This window comes from Magnolia sinica, chromosome 3, assembly GCF_029962835.1.
Source record: "Magnolia sinica isolate HGM2019 chromosome 3, MsV1, whole genome shotgun sequence".
NCBI lineage: Eukaryota > Viridiplantae > Streptophyta > Magnoliopsida > Magnoliales > Magnoliaceae > Magnolia > Magnolia sinica.
Genome location: NC_080575.1, coordinates 108681783 through 108700454, shown reverse-complemented (window position 1 = coordinate 108700454; position 18672 = coordinate 108681783). Strand labels below are relative to the sequence as shown.

The window sequence follows — 18672 nt, the reverse complement described above, 5'->3', positions numbered from 1 at the left end:
ACATGATCGACAAGTATGGACCTTTTCTCGTTGAATATGAACTGCCAGCCTTCCAGTTCTGCCTCTCCTGTGAGATTGGGGTCCAACGGTTTCTGCAGTAGGTTTCATTTCTGCACCATGGGCCCATCAGATGAATGGTTCCAGTTAGTGCGAGTAGGCCCCAAGTAGCTAAACTAAAATACAGGACATGACATCTCCCATATATGAATGTTGCTACAACAAATTGATGAAATTGATGAAACTCCACATGATGCGGAACATCTCGACTTTACAGATGGCACTGGTGTTCAGTGATCATGACAACCAACTTAGCAGGCCACAACAAAGATGGGTCATACTCAAAAAAGCAAAGAAACATGCAGTGCCATTCATCCGACCAGAGGCCTGAAAAATTAGTACATCCACTATCGCAGCGCGAGGGTGGGCCAAACTCTTAACTCGGCCCCCCCTTTTCGACTTATCCATCCACAAAGTGGTCCATTAGATCAACAGCCCTGATCGCCGGGCACACTCACCACCTGTACGGTGAGGATACCACTGCAACACACACAACTTCCTTGACACGGGCCTCATAGTGGCATTACCTGTTCCCATATTAAAATCCTAAACTTGGCTTTCAACCTCATATGTGCTCAGATAAAAAAGAAAAAGAAAGAAAGTGGAGAAGGACATGAAGAAAAGGATTAAAAAAAGAGAGGCCTGCACATGAAAAAAGGAGAAGGTAAAAGGACATCCAGATAAAAAGTGGCACATAAAAGAAGATATGGCAGGCGAAGAACTCAGCATAAAAGAGAAAAGATCACATGAAAAACATAAGAGTAGCATTTGTGTGAGTCTATGATGGGAGTGGGGCCCACTCTAACACATTTTTGGGGACACGACAGGAAATGTCGCTGCCACTTCATGACCCAGATGCGATCCACATACGGCAATCTTTCATTGCATGCATTTCACATGGAGTCTTTCAACAATGATCAGCTCAGCAGGTGTGGCTCACTGAAATTGTGGCATGCTCCAATCTCCAACGTGCAATGTGGAACCGAGTACAGCGATGAGAACCAGTCCAGGGGCGAGTCCTTCTATTGATGGGTCACCTGCCAGAAATCATCATGACCGGACGATGCTAACCATTTGATCAAGGGATTTTGTTGAATGCGAATGCTATGTAATACGTAAATGGGCTAGCTTGGCGCACCCTAGATGTGCTGACCAGCTGTTTGGCCATTCCCACGTGGGGTTGGAAGGAATGAAGTAGAGTGCAACGCCGAGCCAGATGACTATGGAAACCCCATCTAGCCATGCGATGACTGGTCAAGCCCCAACCTGGGGCCCATTCCAACATTCATGTATCCTCAATGTGCCCTTGCACATGGGTGCTGAATCATTATCAGACAGGTATATTTTCCCAGTCACATGGCTCAGCTGAGAATATTCCTCTCCTCAGGAATGAATTTAGATTCCTACACAAGCGTTCTGCAACGCTTCTATTATATTTAAATTTTAAACATGCAATGAGTAGTTAAAATAAAAAAACAGGTAAGCATCAAGCATAGAATCTGTTCACTTACAATGGGGCTGTGACAAATAGCTGGATACAATCAGTAAAAAGCCACCTGGGGCATCAGTTGAAATCTCAATAGTACAGTGATTGTAATGTATGGTGGGCGATCTGCTATGGATCATCATCATAGGGTGCAGCTGAGGCTAGCAATGATGGAAGAATTACAATAGGTTTTCCACGAAAACAGAACTCTGCAAGCTTGGAAACTTGAGTTGGTTGACAGCACCTTGTGTTTCCCGTCAAGTCCAATCGCTCCAATTTACCTTGAAAAGGAGAAAGATATTGTTGATGTCAGCTGAGGATTTTGGGAACCTTTAGGTATGTTTGACCAAGTTGCACCAATGGCGTCATTGTTTGCATGAAATGAACAGCTACTTCACACATATATCTGTCCCTTGGTGAAAAAAATAACTAAATACCCTGGGTTGAATAGATGCACCCTCACTTGGGCTACAATGAAGGAAAAGAAAACAAACAACAGCCGATCGATTAATCCCAAAAAATGTACATGCGGAGCCAAGCTTTTTGAGATCCAAGCCATTCATATGGTTGGGCCATGGTGGATGGGATGTGCCCCAAAAATCTTCCCCATTAGATGACCCAGTGTAGATTTGGACCTTGCTAAATGTGTACCATCAATTGCAACTATCCATTTTCATTGGGTTGCTACAATCAACAGATGGGGGTGCATTGGTGCATGGTCCATCCTATGATGGGATCAACCAGATCAATGGCTTAGCTCACAGAGAGCTAGGCCCCACCTGTACAAAGAAGGGCACTTAGTCCGACATGCATCATATAATCAATTCCCCATTACTAAAATGGTTGATGCTCTGTACCCCAACCCCTAATGCATGGAAGAAAATTTTGAAACATTGTTATACATCAAATAATGTGAAAGATGAGATTCAAGCATCCATCTTAAGATGATATGCTATTCAACCAACTCATTGAACAAAAAATTGAGAATGAAAAATAGAATAGAAGATAAGTTCAAGGAGAATGGAATTTAACTAAAACTTAAAGCAAGTTGGAGTAAGCATAGTTCTAAAACTCGCTGACTTGACTCAAACCTTGTCTCAGTCAACTCGACTCACTGAGATTTTGAGCTGAGTCTCTTGGAAACTTGGTTCCGGTCTGACTCAATCTGGACACGGGAAGACTCACCAAGTTGACTTGATGACTCAGTGGACTCTTCGCAATGACTCAAACTGAGTCACTCACTGAGTCATGCCATTAATTAATTATTTATTTTTTTAAATTTTTTTTAAAGATAAATGGGGAGGGCAGGATTCAAACCTGCAAACTCGCTCATAAGAGGGCAATAACTTAACCGGTGCATCAACAAATGACTCAACTATAATATTTCAATTTTACATTACATATATAAAATCAAACTATTTTATATATCTAGCTAATACTTTTAATTATAATATACTAAATATCAAGTTAAGTTGCGTCGAGTCTTCAAGTTGACCTGACCAGGCTGAACACGAGTTGAGTCGAGTTTTCCAACTATGAGAGCAAGAACACAATACATAGATTGAAGGAAATTCCAAGGTTAACTTCTAGATAGACAAACTATTCCAAAAGAGTTTCATCCATTTCTTTTCATATCTTAGGCCCAAGGTACATGTGTTTATTCTTTGTAGTTCCATCAGTCTGCTACAAAATCTGGCATCATTAACCCGATCAAAACGGCATAGCAATTGATCATAGCAGGCAAATCTATATTCTTACAAAGCTTGATGCATCAAACACTTTCAGGTATCTAACAGTGCATTGTTGCACCAAATATCATGATATTTCATGACTAATCATTCTAGTACGGTGCAAAATTTCATGAAATTTTAGTGTAACCAAACACACCTTAATTAAAAATATGTTAGCATTGGATAAATACCTTTTGACAATTTCAGTGCAGAACATATAACTGCCAATGATTCTGCAGGCATAAAGTTATAACCCGCATTTATCACAGCAAGTTCTGGGGCCCGCAAAATGAGTTTGTAGACATATTTTGCAGCTTCAATCCCGCCCCGATTTTTACTGCAAAAGAAAAGGTGAAATGTGAGTTCACAGATCCCAATACTTAACCACATTAAATGCAGGGGATCTCAGTACGGACCTTAGGTTGATGCGAACGAGTTCTAGTGCCTCTGGCATTCCTTTATCCAGTTCTAGGAAGCCAGACGGGCCCAGCTCAATATCTTCAATATTAAGCACCTTAACATGGGAAGTTCCCAAGAATTTTGCTAATGGTGCTGCTATATCACTGGAATGTAGTAACATCAGAACTGGTCCTTCCGGAAAAAACAAAATCGAAGCAATATATTATAATTTGAGGTATCCAGTCCAACTAGTTGGTTGGATTCGTTAACTTCCAACCTATCATGCGTACGCACATCCAGCCTTTCCAATAGGTTGGCCCCACGATGAGAATGACTTTGTGCAAAAATCAGCATCATACATTCATCAGGTGGGTGGTGGGCCACACCATAGAAAATAATTTCTAGCCTCTGATAAATAACAAAATATAGTTGTGGTCCACTTGACGAGCAGATGTGGTTCTTTACATACATACATGGCGTGGCGTGCATGCATGCATGCAGACATACATACAATTGCATAAGGTAACCTTCATGGCAGGAAAAACCTATTGGACGGGTTGGATGTAACACGCACATGACAGGTTGGAAGGTATCTGCCGGGTGGATGAAAACCCATGGTCCAACTGGTTGGACGTGATGCCTTTCCTTTCCATTGTACCTCTACACATTGAAATTAGATGGACTAACCTGCCAAGGTCATTATCTGCAATTGAGAGTGTGTTCAAAGGAGACTTCAAGGTTGAGAGACTTGTTAAAAGTTGTGTCGCTCCAATGCATGAAAGGTTGCAATTCTCTACTTTTATATCCACGAAGGTAGACGCTCTTTCAGAAGCGTCGATAAAGTATGGAATTAGACTCCTGTAAATGTTCAATTGAGGTTTGTGAACCATTCACCCGATCAATATACAAGGGAATTCTAACTAATGCATTGTGCTTCCTTATTCAGAACACTGCACTCAAATTGGACACATAACACAAAGGTCCATGATTAGGACTGTTCATTAGATGGCTTCAACCTGGATAGACCACTGTCTGTCAACTTCGTCAATTGGCCAATCCGACTTTCCAACTGGTAGGCCTTTTTCCTGCAGAATTCCAACTGTTAGCGACATTCTTTTATGCCACACATTGGATGGTTAAGATCATTCTGTCAGTGAGAGTTTTCTACTGTACTGAACACTCCACAATGGATCCATGACATATGAAATCCAGATTGTGGATTCTTGTGCCACATGGCCAATTTAAGTGCAGGACAGTGAGGACAGCACAAGGGAATCAATTTGCAGCACTCAAGATAGACCAGTAGACCTCCACAAATAACTCCCTGTAATTAAATCTTCGCTCAACCGACCTGATTCCATCGTCCCCAATAAGATTGTCACTGATATCCAAACTCTGCAAGTTCGGAGCGTAAGCTAGTGCAGATTTAAGATCTTCCACATCATTCTTACGTAAATTGCTTCCCCTGCAACATCAAACTAATTATAAACAAACTGTTGCTGAAAGCAATAAGCAATTATAAAAAATAAAATAAAATAATAATAATAATAAACTGTTGCTGAAAGCAATAAGCAATTCTCAAGTTTCCGTAATTAGATGCAGACCATGATTAAAAGACTTGGAAACTCAGACTTACTCGTTTGGTCCTGAGTTGAGTCCGGACTTGCCCACGTCAGGGGTGACTCCTGGTGTCAAACTGGATGGGGCAATACTGAGTCCAAGTTGACTCACATGAGTCATATCAGACTCGGCTGAGTTTTAAAACCATGACAGTGACAGCTACTATCTGAGGTCTCCAAAATACAGATACGCAAACCAGGTTGGGGGTGTAAAATCAGCTAACTGGGTCGCATTCAGCTGATGCCAGACACAAACAAACTAACCGGAAATAGTGAAAAACTCTATGTGCATTGCTAGGAATAAGTGCTAGGGCAAGATCATTTAATACATACATACAACGAGCACGCCAAAACGGGACCAGTTACCATCAGACAATGACTCTGGTGACTACAAAAACTGGGATTGGACCTACAAACCTAGTCAAAGAATATTCGCAGAAGCATGAATGCATGGACAAAAACTGAAGAAAGAATCAACAGCTTGATACCTTAGATTGAGAACATGTAATGACCTCAAGGATTTGTCTATTGCTGATGATGATGATGTTGGGCAACTTGAGAATCTCCCATCAACTGTAGAAAGCCAACCTGCAATCTGCAACAAAAGATAAACAGCGATGCTCCAAATGGGTTTGACTGGCTGTAAAACAAGAATCAGGAACTGCCGGTGTGTCACTCACATAGTTGTCAGATAGATCAAGCGTAGATAGACCAGATGACGAATTGAGGAGAGCATCAAAAACCATTTTTGCAGAATTTGGCCCCAGGCGGTTGTCACAGAGCTTTAGCGCACACAAGGACCTGACACCAAACGGATTACTAAAACACTGAGTCAAGCAAGTAATTTGACCAGCAAAAACAAACCTCATTCACAGTTCAGTGTTTGCTGAAATTGGAACAATGATGCACAGGTTCCATGAGTGTGAAAAGAAGATAGTATGTGCAAAAGCTAAAATCACATTGTTTCACAACAAATAGCTAATACGTGCATGCACTAACTGAACAAAATAAGTAACCAATACAGAATTTTGATTGAATGATATTATTTCGATAATATCACGAGATTTTCAACATTGTGGCAGTTTTATTTATTTTGATATTAATGGAAAATTATTTAGAAGTAAAAATAATTCAGTTTCTAATTTTATATTCAATTTTTAAATTATATAGTAATTTATAATAAATATGTTTAAATATTTTATTTTCATCTAGACTTTCCTGATAATATAGCGAGAAAAACGTCAAAATCTGAATATCACCCAAGAAATTCCCGGGCCAAGAAATTGCTGAGAAACTAGATTTGTCAATATGGACCAAATGCATGCATTCATCACTGTGGCGGTCATATACAAGTGGATTATGATAGATTTGTAATGCTACACATAAGGGCAATCATATAAGTGTGGATTGTGATAGATTTGTAATGCTGCACATAAGGGACCAAAATCAAAGAGCTCATATGCATTTTTTATTTTTTGAAGGATAGAACTTTTATATGGTTGGTTTACTGTACTTTGCATTATGTAGATAAGACCTCTTTTGTACTCCATTAATAAGTCTACCGGGGTTTCACAAATAAATTCTACTTCCCCTTTTATTGCTTTAATTGTCGTGGTATGATGCAGGTTTTTCTTAGCAATCAAACTCTCATTTCATCACCTGAGGAAGACTTCTACCCTGTATTGCCAGTGCATTATTGCTGGGATATGATTCATATGAATAAGACCAAGGTAATTTGACCATCAGCTACAAGTGGACCTTCTCCTTTAGAACAAAGGTCTTTCATTGAATTGAACTGAAAGTGTGATGGTTTCTTTCTCTGATTTGTATAGTTGATAGATATTTATATTTCCGGTGTCCTCAAGCAGTACATGGGCAGACAATCAAAATGTTTCTGTTTTTTGGAGAAACAGAGGTCATTTTCAGGACAATATCAGAATGTTTTTGGTTTGTTTTACTCTTGCTAGCTTGGCAGATTCTCCGTAAAAGGCCTTTACATTTTCTTTTCAATAGACACTGCAATGAATCAATAATCAGTCAATTCTTGAAGTCAGGTTTACTTTAGTTTCAGGGATCTAGACAGCCAAAATCTGGAAATTCTGAAAATTTCACTTGCTGTCACAAGAAGTGTATGTCTTGATTTCAGTTGCACTGTTATGGACATTTCTCAAGCACACTGCATGCTCTCTCCCTCCCTCCCTCCTTCCCACTCTCTGTGTCTCACTAGAATCCAAATGGGCACATGCCATTCTCCAATTTTAGTTTGTGTAAAATTTGAAGGTTTTTACCATGTTCCCATTCAAGATAATGCTCATATGCTACCCTGACCTAACAACAATGCCATGGAGATAAAAGGCAAAAGGCTGTTTCCAACTGAAACATAAGTCACTGGATGTTAATCAAACTAGTGGGCATGGCATGTGCAGTGCATAAGGAAGAGAAGCAGCAGTTAGTTTCCAAGACTGGGAGGGTGGGAGGAGGAGCAGTTGTGAAAAGTACTGTGCTAGCATGACTAGGGCATACAGGGGTATGACTTGCATTCACTGAGACCATATGGGAATGCGAATGAGATCCACCCTGTCCATGAGGTGCACCGCCTCGTCTTCACCCTGGACCTCAAAACTCAGGCTGACCCAAAACTTAGTTGGGCCACAACATACGGAACAATGTAAAATCATACCTAAAACCTATAAATTCATGTGGGTAGCCCCACAAGAGTATTGGAATGGCCTAATTTTTGGGACTTCCCTTGATCCTAATGGGGTGCATCAGATGAATGGATTGAAGGACATAAACACACCATGCTGGAAGGTTTTAATGGTGGGCATCCCCATCCCAACTGTTCCTTGTGGTGCGTCCCACCCGAATTTTAGATTGGGCTGATTTTGGGGTTCAAGGCCAAATATGGGGTGCCACACTTGACGGGGCGGATCTCATTGCACATAAAGTCATCCCTCCTCATAGCAGAAGGCATGCCCCCCTAAGCCTATGCAAGTCACCACTAGAGTTTTTGTTGTGAAAATTGAACAACTAAAATCTACACCATCCTCATCTTTGGGGGGTAGGCAAAATCTCAACCATTGGTTGCGAAGCACAAGGCTGGAGCCACCTGTAAATTACATAAATACCATTTAGTGGGATAAAAACCCATTTCATATCCACAAATAAACCAATGTTTTAGACACGTCAAAAATTACCCCTGGCTACTCATGTTATATCCAGCAAAAATACTATTGAATTTGGATTTGTATAGCTTTGCAATTTAGATTAATAAGAAATACTGTAAATTGAAGATTACAAAGTAACAAGTGCAACATGAGATGTACCTTCCAGATGACAAGAAAGACAAAAACCTAGTTGGTACAGAATCTGAGTTACTTTCAAGAATCCTTGAAGATTTAACTGAGAAGTATTGAATCCCATGTCTATGAAAACCTTGTGTGTATAATGAGTCACAAATTTCATTCAAAGCAGTTGGAGGCAGTCTGCAATGAATGAACTCGAGGGATAATAACGTCTCACTATTCTGGTTCAGAAGCTTGCATGCTCCATCAACCTGTGGTATGATGTTTGGAAAAACACAAGTCATGAGATGAAAAAAAAGATCAAACTGAATCAAATTCATCCAGTCATTTCCACCCTAGAACAATCCAAGAACAGTTAAAGTAGTTAACTTTTTTTCATATTTGCTATGTGGATGCAACCCATGTTACCAAGATGAAACATCATGATAGGAAGGTACTGTGGCCCAAAACTTTTTTCTTTCTACAGAGACGAACAATGGTGCATTGGGTGGGGAATGTACGTAAACAAACTCTTAGATGGCTATAAAATCAATAAGAAAAATCTGCATTTCCTCATATCTTGTACATTTCGTCATATATGTATGAGCCCTTCTTTTAATTTTCTCAGCAAGTAGGTGACACAGGAATGCACAGATACAAAGAGAGATGCAAGTCATACATGATTTTTAGATTTGATTCCTCGTAAGACCAAGCGTTGCAATTTGCTATCCCTAAATAGCTCCTGCAATGATAGTCTGGTTAGAGTCATAGAGATGCAGAAGTAAATGGCACATGCCACAGCTATTGAACTATGATAAAGCCAACACACACATATATAGTACAGGATTGAGACAAAGGGAGAGAAACTCGGTGCATTTATCTCTATGAAATTGCATTTTGTTAAAGAAGGATATGCATAACTAGGAATTTAATCACGAACCATAGATAGAACCTAACTATAACACTGTCAGACAAATGATGAATATGAACTATCTTTATGCGAAGGCCAAACATTGTCATGGTTCTCATAGAGTAATCACTATCTTCCAGGGGAATCATACCCAAGCTTTCCCCTGGATTTAAATAGTATTTTTTTAAAGGAGATAATTTCATTAAAAGGCAAAAAACCAATATTTACAAAAGAATAAAAGTAAACCCAAAAATATTTACTTCCACCCCAACAGCAATAGGGTCACATTATTTGACCCCACCTCCCATTCATGATCCCCTGACAATTCTGTTAAGCCAACAACAACTTGATGGAGTCACTACAAAACATTTCCCTAAGTTTGCTAGGGTATGTGTTTAAATAGCATGCAACAATATTAATTGTAAAAAAAAATGCAATGATATGTTTAAATAGTGTTTAGTTGTTAAACTATACCATTACATAAAATAAGGCATATGCATATGTAATGATATACGCATGTATATATGTGAAATAATGTGCAATCCCATGAAGGTTTTCCTTAAGAGTCTTCATCTCACGTAGATTGAGGAAGGCGTCCCACCACCCACATGAAAATTGTGTTTTCCACTATCTAATATGCGTTACATGCACTTCACAAGTACAACTTGTGAGAGTACACTTATGAAATATACTCCGTACTACTAATTTTTCAGGTCAGACTCCTATGGAAGTTTGCCACCAGACCGTCTAAGATGCCAACTCAAATGTGGATAGGCATAACCAAGAAATTACACCAAGAAGACAATAGTAACCATCTGGTTTTGTCCACAGAATTTGTACCACACCGCTCACTATTTTATTTTAACCGTCCATTTGATAGTCATCCATTGGATGGTTAGGATTCTTTTTATCTGTGTGATTTTGGAGAGATGCTCCATTCACAATGTCCGCCACAATTTGAATGTACTAGGCATACATGAGTGCCACACATAGTGAGGATCAGTCACCACTCACCACCATTTGAAAACAGTGATAAACAATCACATGAGTCTAGTCCCATGTTTTTCTCTCTTCTGAATGTGATGAAGGAAGAGGGGAGGGATGTTAAGTGTTCTCGTTCCTGTGAATTGTCAACATAGGCTTCACGACAGTTTTAAGAAACTGAAGCCATTCATCACGTGGCTCACAACTCCTAGATGCGCTCTCTAAAAAATCAATCTCTGGAATGCCATAATGAACGAGACTGGACTGGTGAAAAATCTTGCCCAGATCATTCTACGTGTTCATCTTTTTTCATGTTTTGTAGGCCAGTTAATAAGCGGGCTGGCTTAAACTTTGGAACAGTGCATCTACAAGGAGAGACCCAACTGATGGACAGGTTGGATCTTTCGCAACTGAGAGAGAGAGAGAGAGAGACAGAGAGAGAGAGAGAGAGAGAGAGAGAGTGTGTGTGTGTGTGTGTGTTCAACTTTTCTGGCAACATCTACATGGAGAGACCCAACTGATGGAGAGAGAGAGAGAGAGAGAGAGAGAGAGAGAGAGAGAGAGAGTGTATGTGTGTTTGTGTTCAACTTTTCTGGCAACATCTACATGGAGAGACCCAACTGATGTACAGGTTGGATTCGCAACTCAGAGAGAGAGAGAGAGAGAGAGAAAGAGAGTTCAACTTTTCCAGCAACATCATCAACAGGTCAGGCGAGAGAGACAAAGATATGGGTACAAGGAGGGAGATGACTGTTGGAGAGACGACGCTCACCAGATTTTCTGAGAGTTATATATAGGGAAAGTTTTTTTTTTGAAAATAAAAATAGGTCTCGTGCAATTTCCACTCACTAGAAAGTAAGGCCCTCATTTTCTTTTGAATAAAATCACTTATTTGAAATTTGGTAATCAAACAGGCAACTCATACCCATGAGCGGAAATGGGCAAAAGTAGAAAAAATCATTTTCAGACGGCACACACATACATCTTAAGCGAATTTTAACTATGTGATCATTGCATGCGTATAAAACTTTAAAGAAAAAAGTATATAAGATGGGTAGTGTTAAGCATAAGAGAATTGCAAATATGAGAAGGATAGGATGATTGTGCGGAAAACTCAGAAGGATAGTATTAAGAAGGAGGTCATCCAAAGCAGACTCCGAGTTGTCCCAATGAAGAGTAAAAAAGGGTGGAGAGCAGATTGAGATGGTTTGGTCATATGCAAAGAAGACCAGAGACGACACGTACGGAGGGTAACCTTGATTGGGGTTAAAGGGCTGAAAGGAGGAGAGGAAGGCCTAAAAGGACCTGAATTAAGGTGGTCAGAAAGGGTATGAAGCCTTGCTCACTTACCAAGGGTAGGGCCTTAGAAATGATTGGGAAAAACGAGATTCATAAGGTCAACACCAAATATGAAATAGCTAGGATAAGACTATGATGATGGTGGTGGTGTTGGTGATGACACCAATGATGATGTATCAAACATAACTTGAATAAAAGTAAAACCTAACTTATTTCATGGAGCTTTAATGTAGGGGCATTTTCACATCGAGCTCAAGTGGGGTGGCCTGTGGGATTCAGGGGCACAATCAGGGTGGGCGGCCCGTGTGAGGTGGATGGTTCGTGTGAGGCAGATCCCGTGTCATTTGAGGCCCGCAAGGGGGGTTCGTCCGAGTACCTAACCCATGGGATGTGGGGCTTGGGCTATGAGAGAAAGGGATTGATTCGCCACGCTTTATCGGTTCGAGCTTCTAGATCAAGTGGTTAGTTGTCCAACATCGAAGTGGTATCAGAGCGGGAGATCTTGTGTTCGAGACTCCTCACCGGGGGTGATTAATGTGGGGGCATTTTCACACCGGGCTAGAGTAGGGTGGCTCGTGGGATTCAAGGACATACTTGGGGTGGGTGGCTCGTGTGAAGCGAAACCCATGTGATTTGGGGCTCACGATGGGGGTTCGTCTGAGCGGGTGACTCATGTGAGGTGGAAGCCATGTGATTTGAGGCCCACAAGGGGGGTTTGTCCGAGTACCTAACTTATGGCTTATGGGATATGGGGCTTGGGGTATAAGATAAGGGGATTGATTTGCCCCGCTCTATCAATTCGAGCTTTTAGAGCAAGTGCTTAGTTGTCCTATATCAAGCTTGGTCATGATTTGCAATATTGAGTGTTGATATTGTTAATACTTAATATTTTGGGACAATTATATTGAAAAGTGGCAAAGTGACATGCGCCAGAGACCAACATAAATCCAAGAAATTGTCTTGCAAACTCTTCTTGCATATATTATCTCTCTTAAAAAAAAAAAAAAAAAACCTCTTCTTGTAGATATTATTTAGCTTCAAAGAGATCCACACATCATGAAGATCACATGGTGTCTTCCAACAATTTGATCATCAAGGTTCTCGAATTTGAGGATCTATGACTTCAAGCTTGTAAATTTGGAAACTCCTACACATCAAAGAGACAGAGATAAAAGGGAAACTTCTAAGTTGAGAATGACTATAAAAAATAAAAATAAAAAAAAGTCGAACTTCAAACCATGGAAGGGAAGACTACCTAAATAGCTATTACAAAACTCATTAGAATGCAAATAGTGTCCCATTGAATACATCATAAACAATTGATATATATATATATAAAAGAAGATTCTTAAGAACAATTCACACTTCAAATACCCTGAAATATTTCACATAGTATTGCTTTATTTAGAAAATGTTACTTACACATGTTTCGGCAACACAAAGCGCACTACTAAGCCTCAGGTACCTACACAAAATAAATAAATAATTAATTACAAATTGAAACTTGGCATTGCTAATAGGTTTCCAATATTGGCAGTAGACAAAAGACCACACTAGTGCCTGGTTATCATTTTGCACATAGGCATAGTATTCCGTAATGGTAACGGTGCTTAAAGGCATCCACTGAACGACCGTTACTGCTTCTTCTTTTTCTTTAAAAAAAAAATAAATCTGTATCGGCTATGTAACGGGCTATTTTTTCCATAATGGCCATTACAACCCCATAATGCATATTGGCAGCCACCGTTACCATTACATAACAGCTGTTACACAACCGTTTTGCATACCTTGCACATAGGCAACAATGCTAGTGCCACCTGTTGTCCTCTTTGCTAAAGCCCCATCCAAATTTTTTAGGATATGCACCCAGACGTTCTTCACATGGCTTTGAGGTTGTAATTAGTTCCACATCAATTTCAAAGTTCGAAATGCCTCCATAAAGCTATTATAAAAAAAAAACACTTCCTCTCATGCCCTAAGGTCTATATAGTTCTTTCTTCTTTTAGATTAGCATCATTCATGTTTTCATGCATCAGCATTTAGCAAGGGAGCAAAGGACCTGGTGAAATGGGCACAATCCCTCCCATTGCATAATCAATCGATGATTCTTCGCTTCCATTTAGTCTTTAGTTTGATTTCTTCTTTTTCTTAGTACTTAGATAAAGTTTGTTTTCTTCTTCAACATCTAAGAGTGGTCACTAGGTGTCATCGTGAGTGTCTCTGTAAGCCATGAAACTGCCAAAAAGGGTAGTGAGAGCTTGATTCAAAACTACGCAGGTGCCAAAAACATAGCCACCCAGTATTCTAGCATATAAGCTCAAGGGGAAGGGTGACCAGACTTTGAAAATAAGGGTCTCAAAAGCATTACGAATTGTGGTAAGAATGATAGGGCCACTAGACTCATATTCTCTAATCTTTAATACCAGTAACTCAATGGTAATGCAGTCATTGCCAACTACAGCCCAAACTCAAAAGATTGAGTTGTTGCCTCTTCTTCACAACTCTGGCCATATATGTACAGTGCACAGAACATGAAAGAACTAATAAATATTTCAATCAAAAGAAAAGTTGTAACATCTGCGGATAATTGCAATAAAGCATACAATCACCATTCATCAAAATAATATGTGAAACAAAGAAGATAGTAATACCTCACATAGCACCCGAATTGTTGGCAATGATAAGATAAACTTGAGTAGTCATGAGTTGAATGACCCATGTCCCCTTTGTAACCAATAAAATTTACAATAGTATCTGCACAAAAAAGAAGAAGAAGAAGAAGTTCCTTCTGTTATGTCACAACATGACAGCATATGCAAGTCAAGAAATGGAACTTGTCGTATAAGTGTGAAAAAAAACACTGAAATTGATCCACATGGAAAACGATATCTAAATGGCTCAGGTTTTGTCCTCAGCCAGCATATGACAAAATGTATGGAGAGTAGGATTTCTTTACCTGATACCATTATTTCACCAATGCATCCGCCAAAAGAAGGAAGCAATGCTGTCTCTGCTGCTTCATCTAGGCAACTATCTTTCAAATGAAAACCACGGTATTAGTTGCTTGTAAGACTGAGTCAAGCTTATAATTTTAAATTAGACTTCTACGTTTGATCGAATGATATTGAATCAAGTGATTTAAAGTTATGCATTCTAAGATAATTTATTGCTCATTTCAACAAATTAACATACTCTTGTAAGTGGGCTTCCCAGTACATCTGCTGCCAGTCATCACATATCATCGATTCATGACTTGTTATTCCATCCTGATCTGCCATACAATCAATTGGTTGGATCTGCCTGACACCCTCAGGCCAGCGTGAGTGGAACAATATCTTCCATGCTGTATTAAAGTCGCCATACCTGTGAATCATGACTTCTTACTTAGGAAAGACACAAATTAGCAGTTTTCTAAGATAAAAAATGTGACTTTTTCATTACTGAAAAAACACTCTTATCAAACCTTCCACGTTTCCTCCCATCTTTAACACTATCACTAAAAAATCCATGCCTACCACACTGCTCAAACTTCCTGTCACCAGAGAAAGAGAACCATAAATCCATGTAAGATTTTGAATGAAATTGGTAAAATCTTCTTCCTTTTTACTTCCATTTACAAGCAACGCATGAGAATGACTAGGTGGAAACTGAAAATGTTCAATAGTATTCAGTTCAAGTATAAATCGCATCTCCCGCCTTCCCCAGTTGATGGTGATGATGAGTTGAGGGCAAAGGAGATGGTACATTGGATCATACAGAAGAGAAGCAGGGATATGGGATCAGTATGGTCTGCCAGAAGCAAAAACAAAACAAAAAACAGATCAGAAAAATGCAGCAACTTCCTGGAGGCATTACTTTGTGCCCCTTTATTCATTTTGTGCAATGAATAACTCATTTTGAAGGTGTCTTGAGATATGATGGCTACTTTTATGAGTTTTGCAAGATCCCATCGTTTTAGAATTAGGGGCAGTTTGGGCATTCCGAAATAGTTGGCGGCAATTTTTTGAGATAATTTCTTATCATGGGTGATAGGGCTTGGATGGGCATTATAAAATATTTAATGGTTGGGATTAAAATTTTTCAGGTCCGAGTGGTGAATGATCAAGTTGTATTAGGTTCTCCCTCCCTTCCCCTTTTTTCAAGGATTGTTTGGTCTGGTATCCTTACATCTGTGAATGTCTATTTGGTGATGCTTGGCTCGATTGATGTCTTGTTTAGGGTTTATCATGTGGGAGGAGGGGGCTCTTTTGGGGTCCGCAGATGCGGACTGCTTTATTGGTTATTGTGTGGTCTATTTGGCTTGAGAGGAATAACTGGACTTTTCGGAATTTGAGTAGCTCTGCGCTGGTTGTTTTTAGCTGGGTTACTCAGTTTCTTTCTGATTAGCGGTCTTGAGGTCTGTGAAGCAGGGCTGGTGGGCGGGATTGTGTTTTATTTTTCTTTTGTTTGTTTTTGCCTTCGGTTTTGTGTTTTGTTTTTCTTTCTCTTTTGGTTTCTTGCCTTAATAAAGTGGTCATCTTTCAAAAAAAAAAAAAAAAAAAGGAATAACAGTTTTGATGTAGTCCCCTTTTAACAATGGAGCAGTTTTGATGCATTCCCCTTTTCATATGGAGGCCAGCTATTTCAAAGCCATAAATGGGCACCCTCCTCTGGTAGCGGTTATCTATGTTGGTGACAGGGGTGGAGGAAACCAAGGACTTTAGGGATCTTTCAGACTCCTTTGTTCATATCTTAAGGGAAGGAAATGGTGTATATGTGGTTTGAAAAAATAAAATAAAAATGGCATCCAACCTCCAAATCTTTCATATCTTAAGGGAAGGAAATGGTGTATCAGTGGTTTTAAAAAATAATAATAAAAAATGGCATCCAACCTCCAATCTCATTAGAATGGAGATTCTCTTCTTCAGTCACAGTATACTTTTCTTTTAATAAAATTGTAACATGCTGGGGAAAGAATAGCTCTCTCGGCCTCCTGCAAACATATGCTAAGGGAATGAAATTATGCAGCCAATGGTTTGAAAAAATGGGATCCAAGGAATTGGTTCTATCAAGCATTCAAGGAATTCTTCTTGAGTGGAAGTTGGATCTAAAACATTTAAATATGAAAAATTCAATACGTAGCAATAATGATTTTCTCAGTGACATAGCAAGTTTGAAGTGGGTGTAAACAAATAAAGTTCAATTCAGCAAATTTTCTAATTATGATTCAATTTGCATATGCAAATACCACAACTCTACCAGAATACTGCAAATCTACTTACAATACTTCATGTAACTTCTGCAAGGCCAATGGGGGTGAGTGCATCAGTAAGTAATCAACCAAGTCAGGCGGAAGTTCAAATATATCTTGCAGATGTTGATCTCCTAAACAATAATAAATACAGATTAGAAAAGTTTTAATCCGGAACACAAACTGATTGGTTAAGTCCACACAATAACCAACACATGCAAGAATCATACAAGTGGAACTTTACCACATATAACTTCCATTGTGATTACTTTCGCGCATAGAGAGAGCAAAGATGGAAATTCCCTCATTCTTTGTACTTATGTTCAGCAACACTAAAAACCAGTCTTAGCCAAAACAACTGCACATTAAGAAAACAAAGGTAACAGCAATGAGAAGCTTGGAAATTTTAATGTGCTCCGTTAACTTTCACCACGTTGAGTGTGTAAATGTCCACCAAAACTCATCAATGAACAAGCACATTGATCCAGTCTGTCCATTAGAATGACACCTTTTTGATAGGTCGCTGTCAGAAACCAGATTTGTTAGATGATCTGAGCCACAGAAAAAGTCACCCACGACATCCATTTTTTGAGTGGTCAAAATGAGTTTAGGCAACAGTACAGATCTTGACCATCCAACGGATCTGATATTCGAGCTGTGGCCTATCAAGGAACTAGCCGTTCTAATGGATGGTTGAGATCAAAGACTACTTTACTGGTTTTGCTGAAGATTTACACATTTCATTCATGTGGTGAAGATTAACAAAACCCATGTTTAACATCTCTTAGACTTGCAAATCAAAATCAAAATATGACTATTAAATACTTACACAGGATGATTTTTTCGAAATTCAGTACAAATGTACGTTTGACAAACATGGGGTTATCTTAGTGCAGTAAACATTGCAAAGACAATGCAACTAGTTGTATGGCAGATACATCTAAGTAACTGCATTCGAACACACAGACAGTCCAATCATCTGTTTGGACTGTCTATTCAACCCATCCCAATCTTTGTGGGACACCACCATGCAAAAACACATCGACCCAGATAATATTATCTATCCAACCGTTGGCCACTCTGTTACTACAACAAATTGGATGGTCAGGATTGCCTGATCAAGGTGCTTCTCAAGAGACATTCGCAATCTAAGGTGGGCCCTACCAGATAGAATACCTAGATTGATTCTATACCTCTTCCTCCAGCTGCAAACCATATGTATCCTTAATTTTGTTTGGTCTAATGGTTAATATCATGCGATTGATGTGGTTTTTGCATGGTGGCCTGTAAAGAGTGTGATGCATTTGATAGACGGTCCGGATCAATGAATGGACAGTCCAGGCGTTCAAGTACAACTACTTGCAGTTTTTAGGGTTTTTCAAAAATACGGTTTTAGACACCATGTATATCGAAATTTACAGAATTTTAACAGCTAAGGAATGTAAAACTCTGCATCATTCAAGGGTAAAATGGGAAGAAGGAGAACAAAAATGAAAGGGATACTAGCCTGAAGATACCGACTATGGAGATGTTGCCGCCGTTGCGAGAGAGGATTTTCATTGTAGAGGAATTGCATATATGGGGACGAGACCCGCGTATTTCAACGGCATACGCGGGTTATCAGTCTGGGTAAGTGGGGCCAACGTTCCGAATCCAGGCCGTTGATCCACTACG

The 18672-nt window shown here is 39.5% G+C and overlaps 1 protein-coding gene across 6 annotated transcripts; it reads right to left on the bottom strand.

Annotated features, from left to right (window-relative positions):
- Positions 1-1521: 1521 nt before the first annotated feature.
- Positions 1522-18672, bottom strand: LOC131240639 (uncharacterized). 6 transcript variants are annotated; one of them, XM_058238995.1, is made up of 17 exons: positions 18506-18631; positions 17243-17356; positions 17030-17132; positions 15232-15300; positions 14961-15131; positions 14725-14798; positions 14420-14522; positions 13191-13233; positions 9255-9317; positions 8618-8847; positions 5972-6092; positions 5780-5886; positions 5024-5137; positions 4360-4530; positions 3690-3836; positions 3465-3610; positions 1522-1824 (listed from the first exon to the last, which is right to left on the bottom strand). In XM_058238995.1, the coding sequence occupies exons 2-17, from the start codon at positions 17304-17306 to the stop codon at positions 1673-1675; spliced, it is 1878 nt and encodes a 625-aa protein (XP_058094978.1). In that variant the 5' UTR covers positions 17307-17356; positions 18506-18631; the 3' UTR covers positions 1522-1672. The 6 variants fall into 6 exon arrangements, with proteins under 6 accessions (XP_058094978.1, XP_058094982.1, XP_058094979.1 ...); XM_058238999.1 differs by lacking the exon at positions 3690-3836 and having other exon boundaries at positions 18506-18672; XM_058238996.1 differs by lacking the exon at positions 15232-15300 and having other exon boundaries at positions 18506-18632.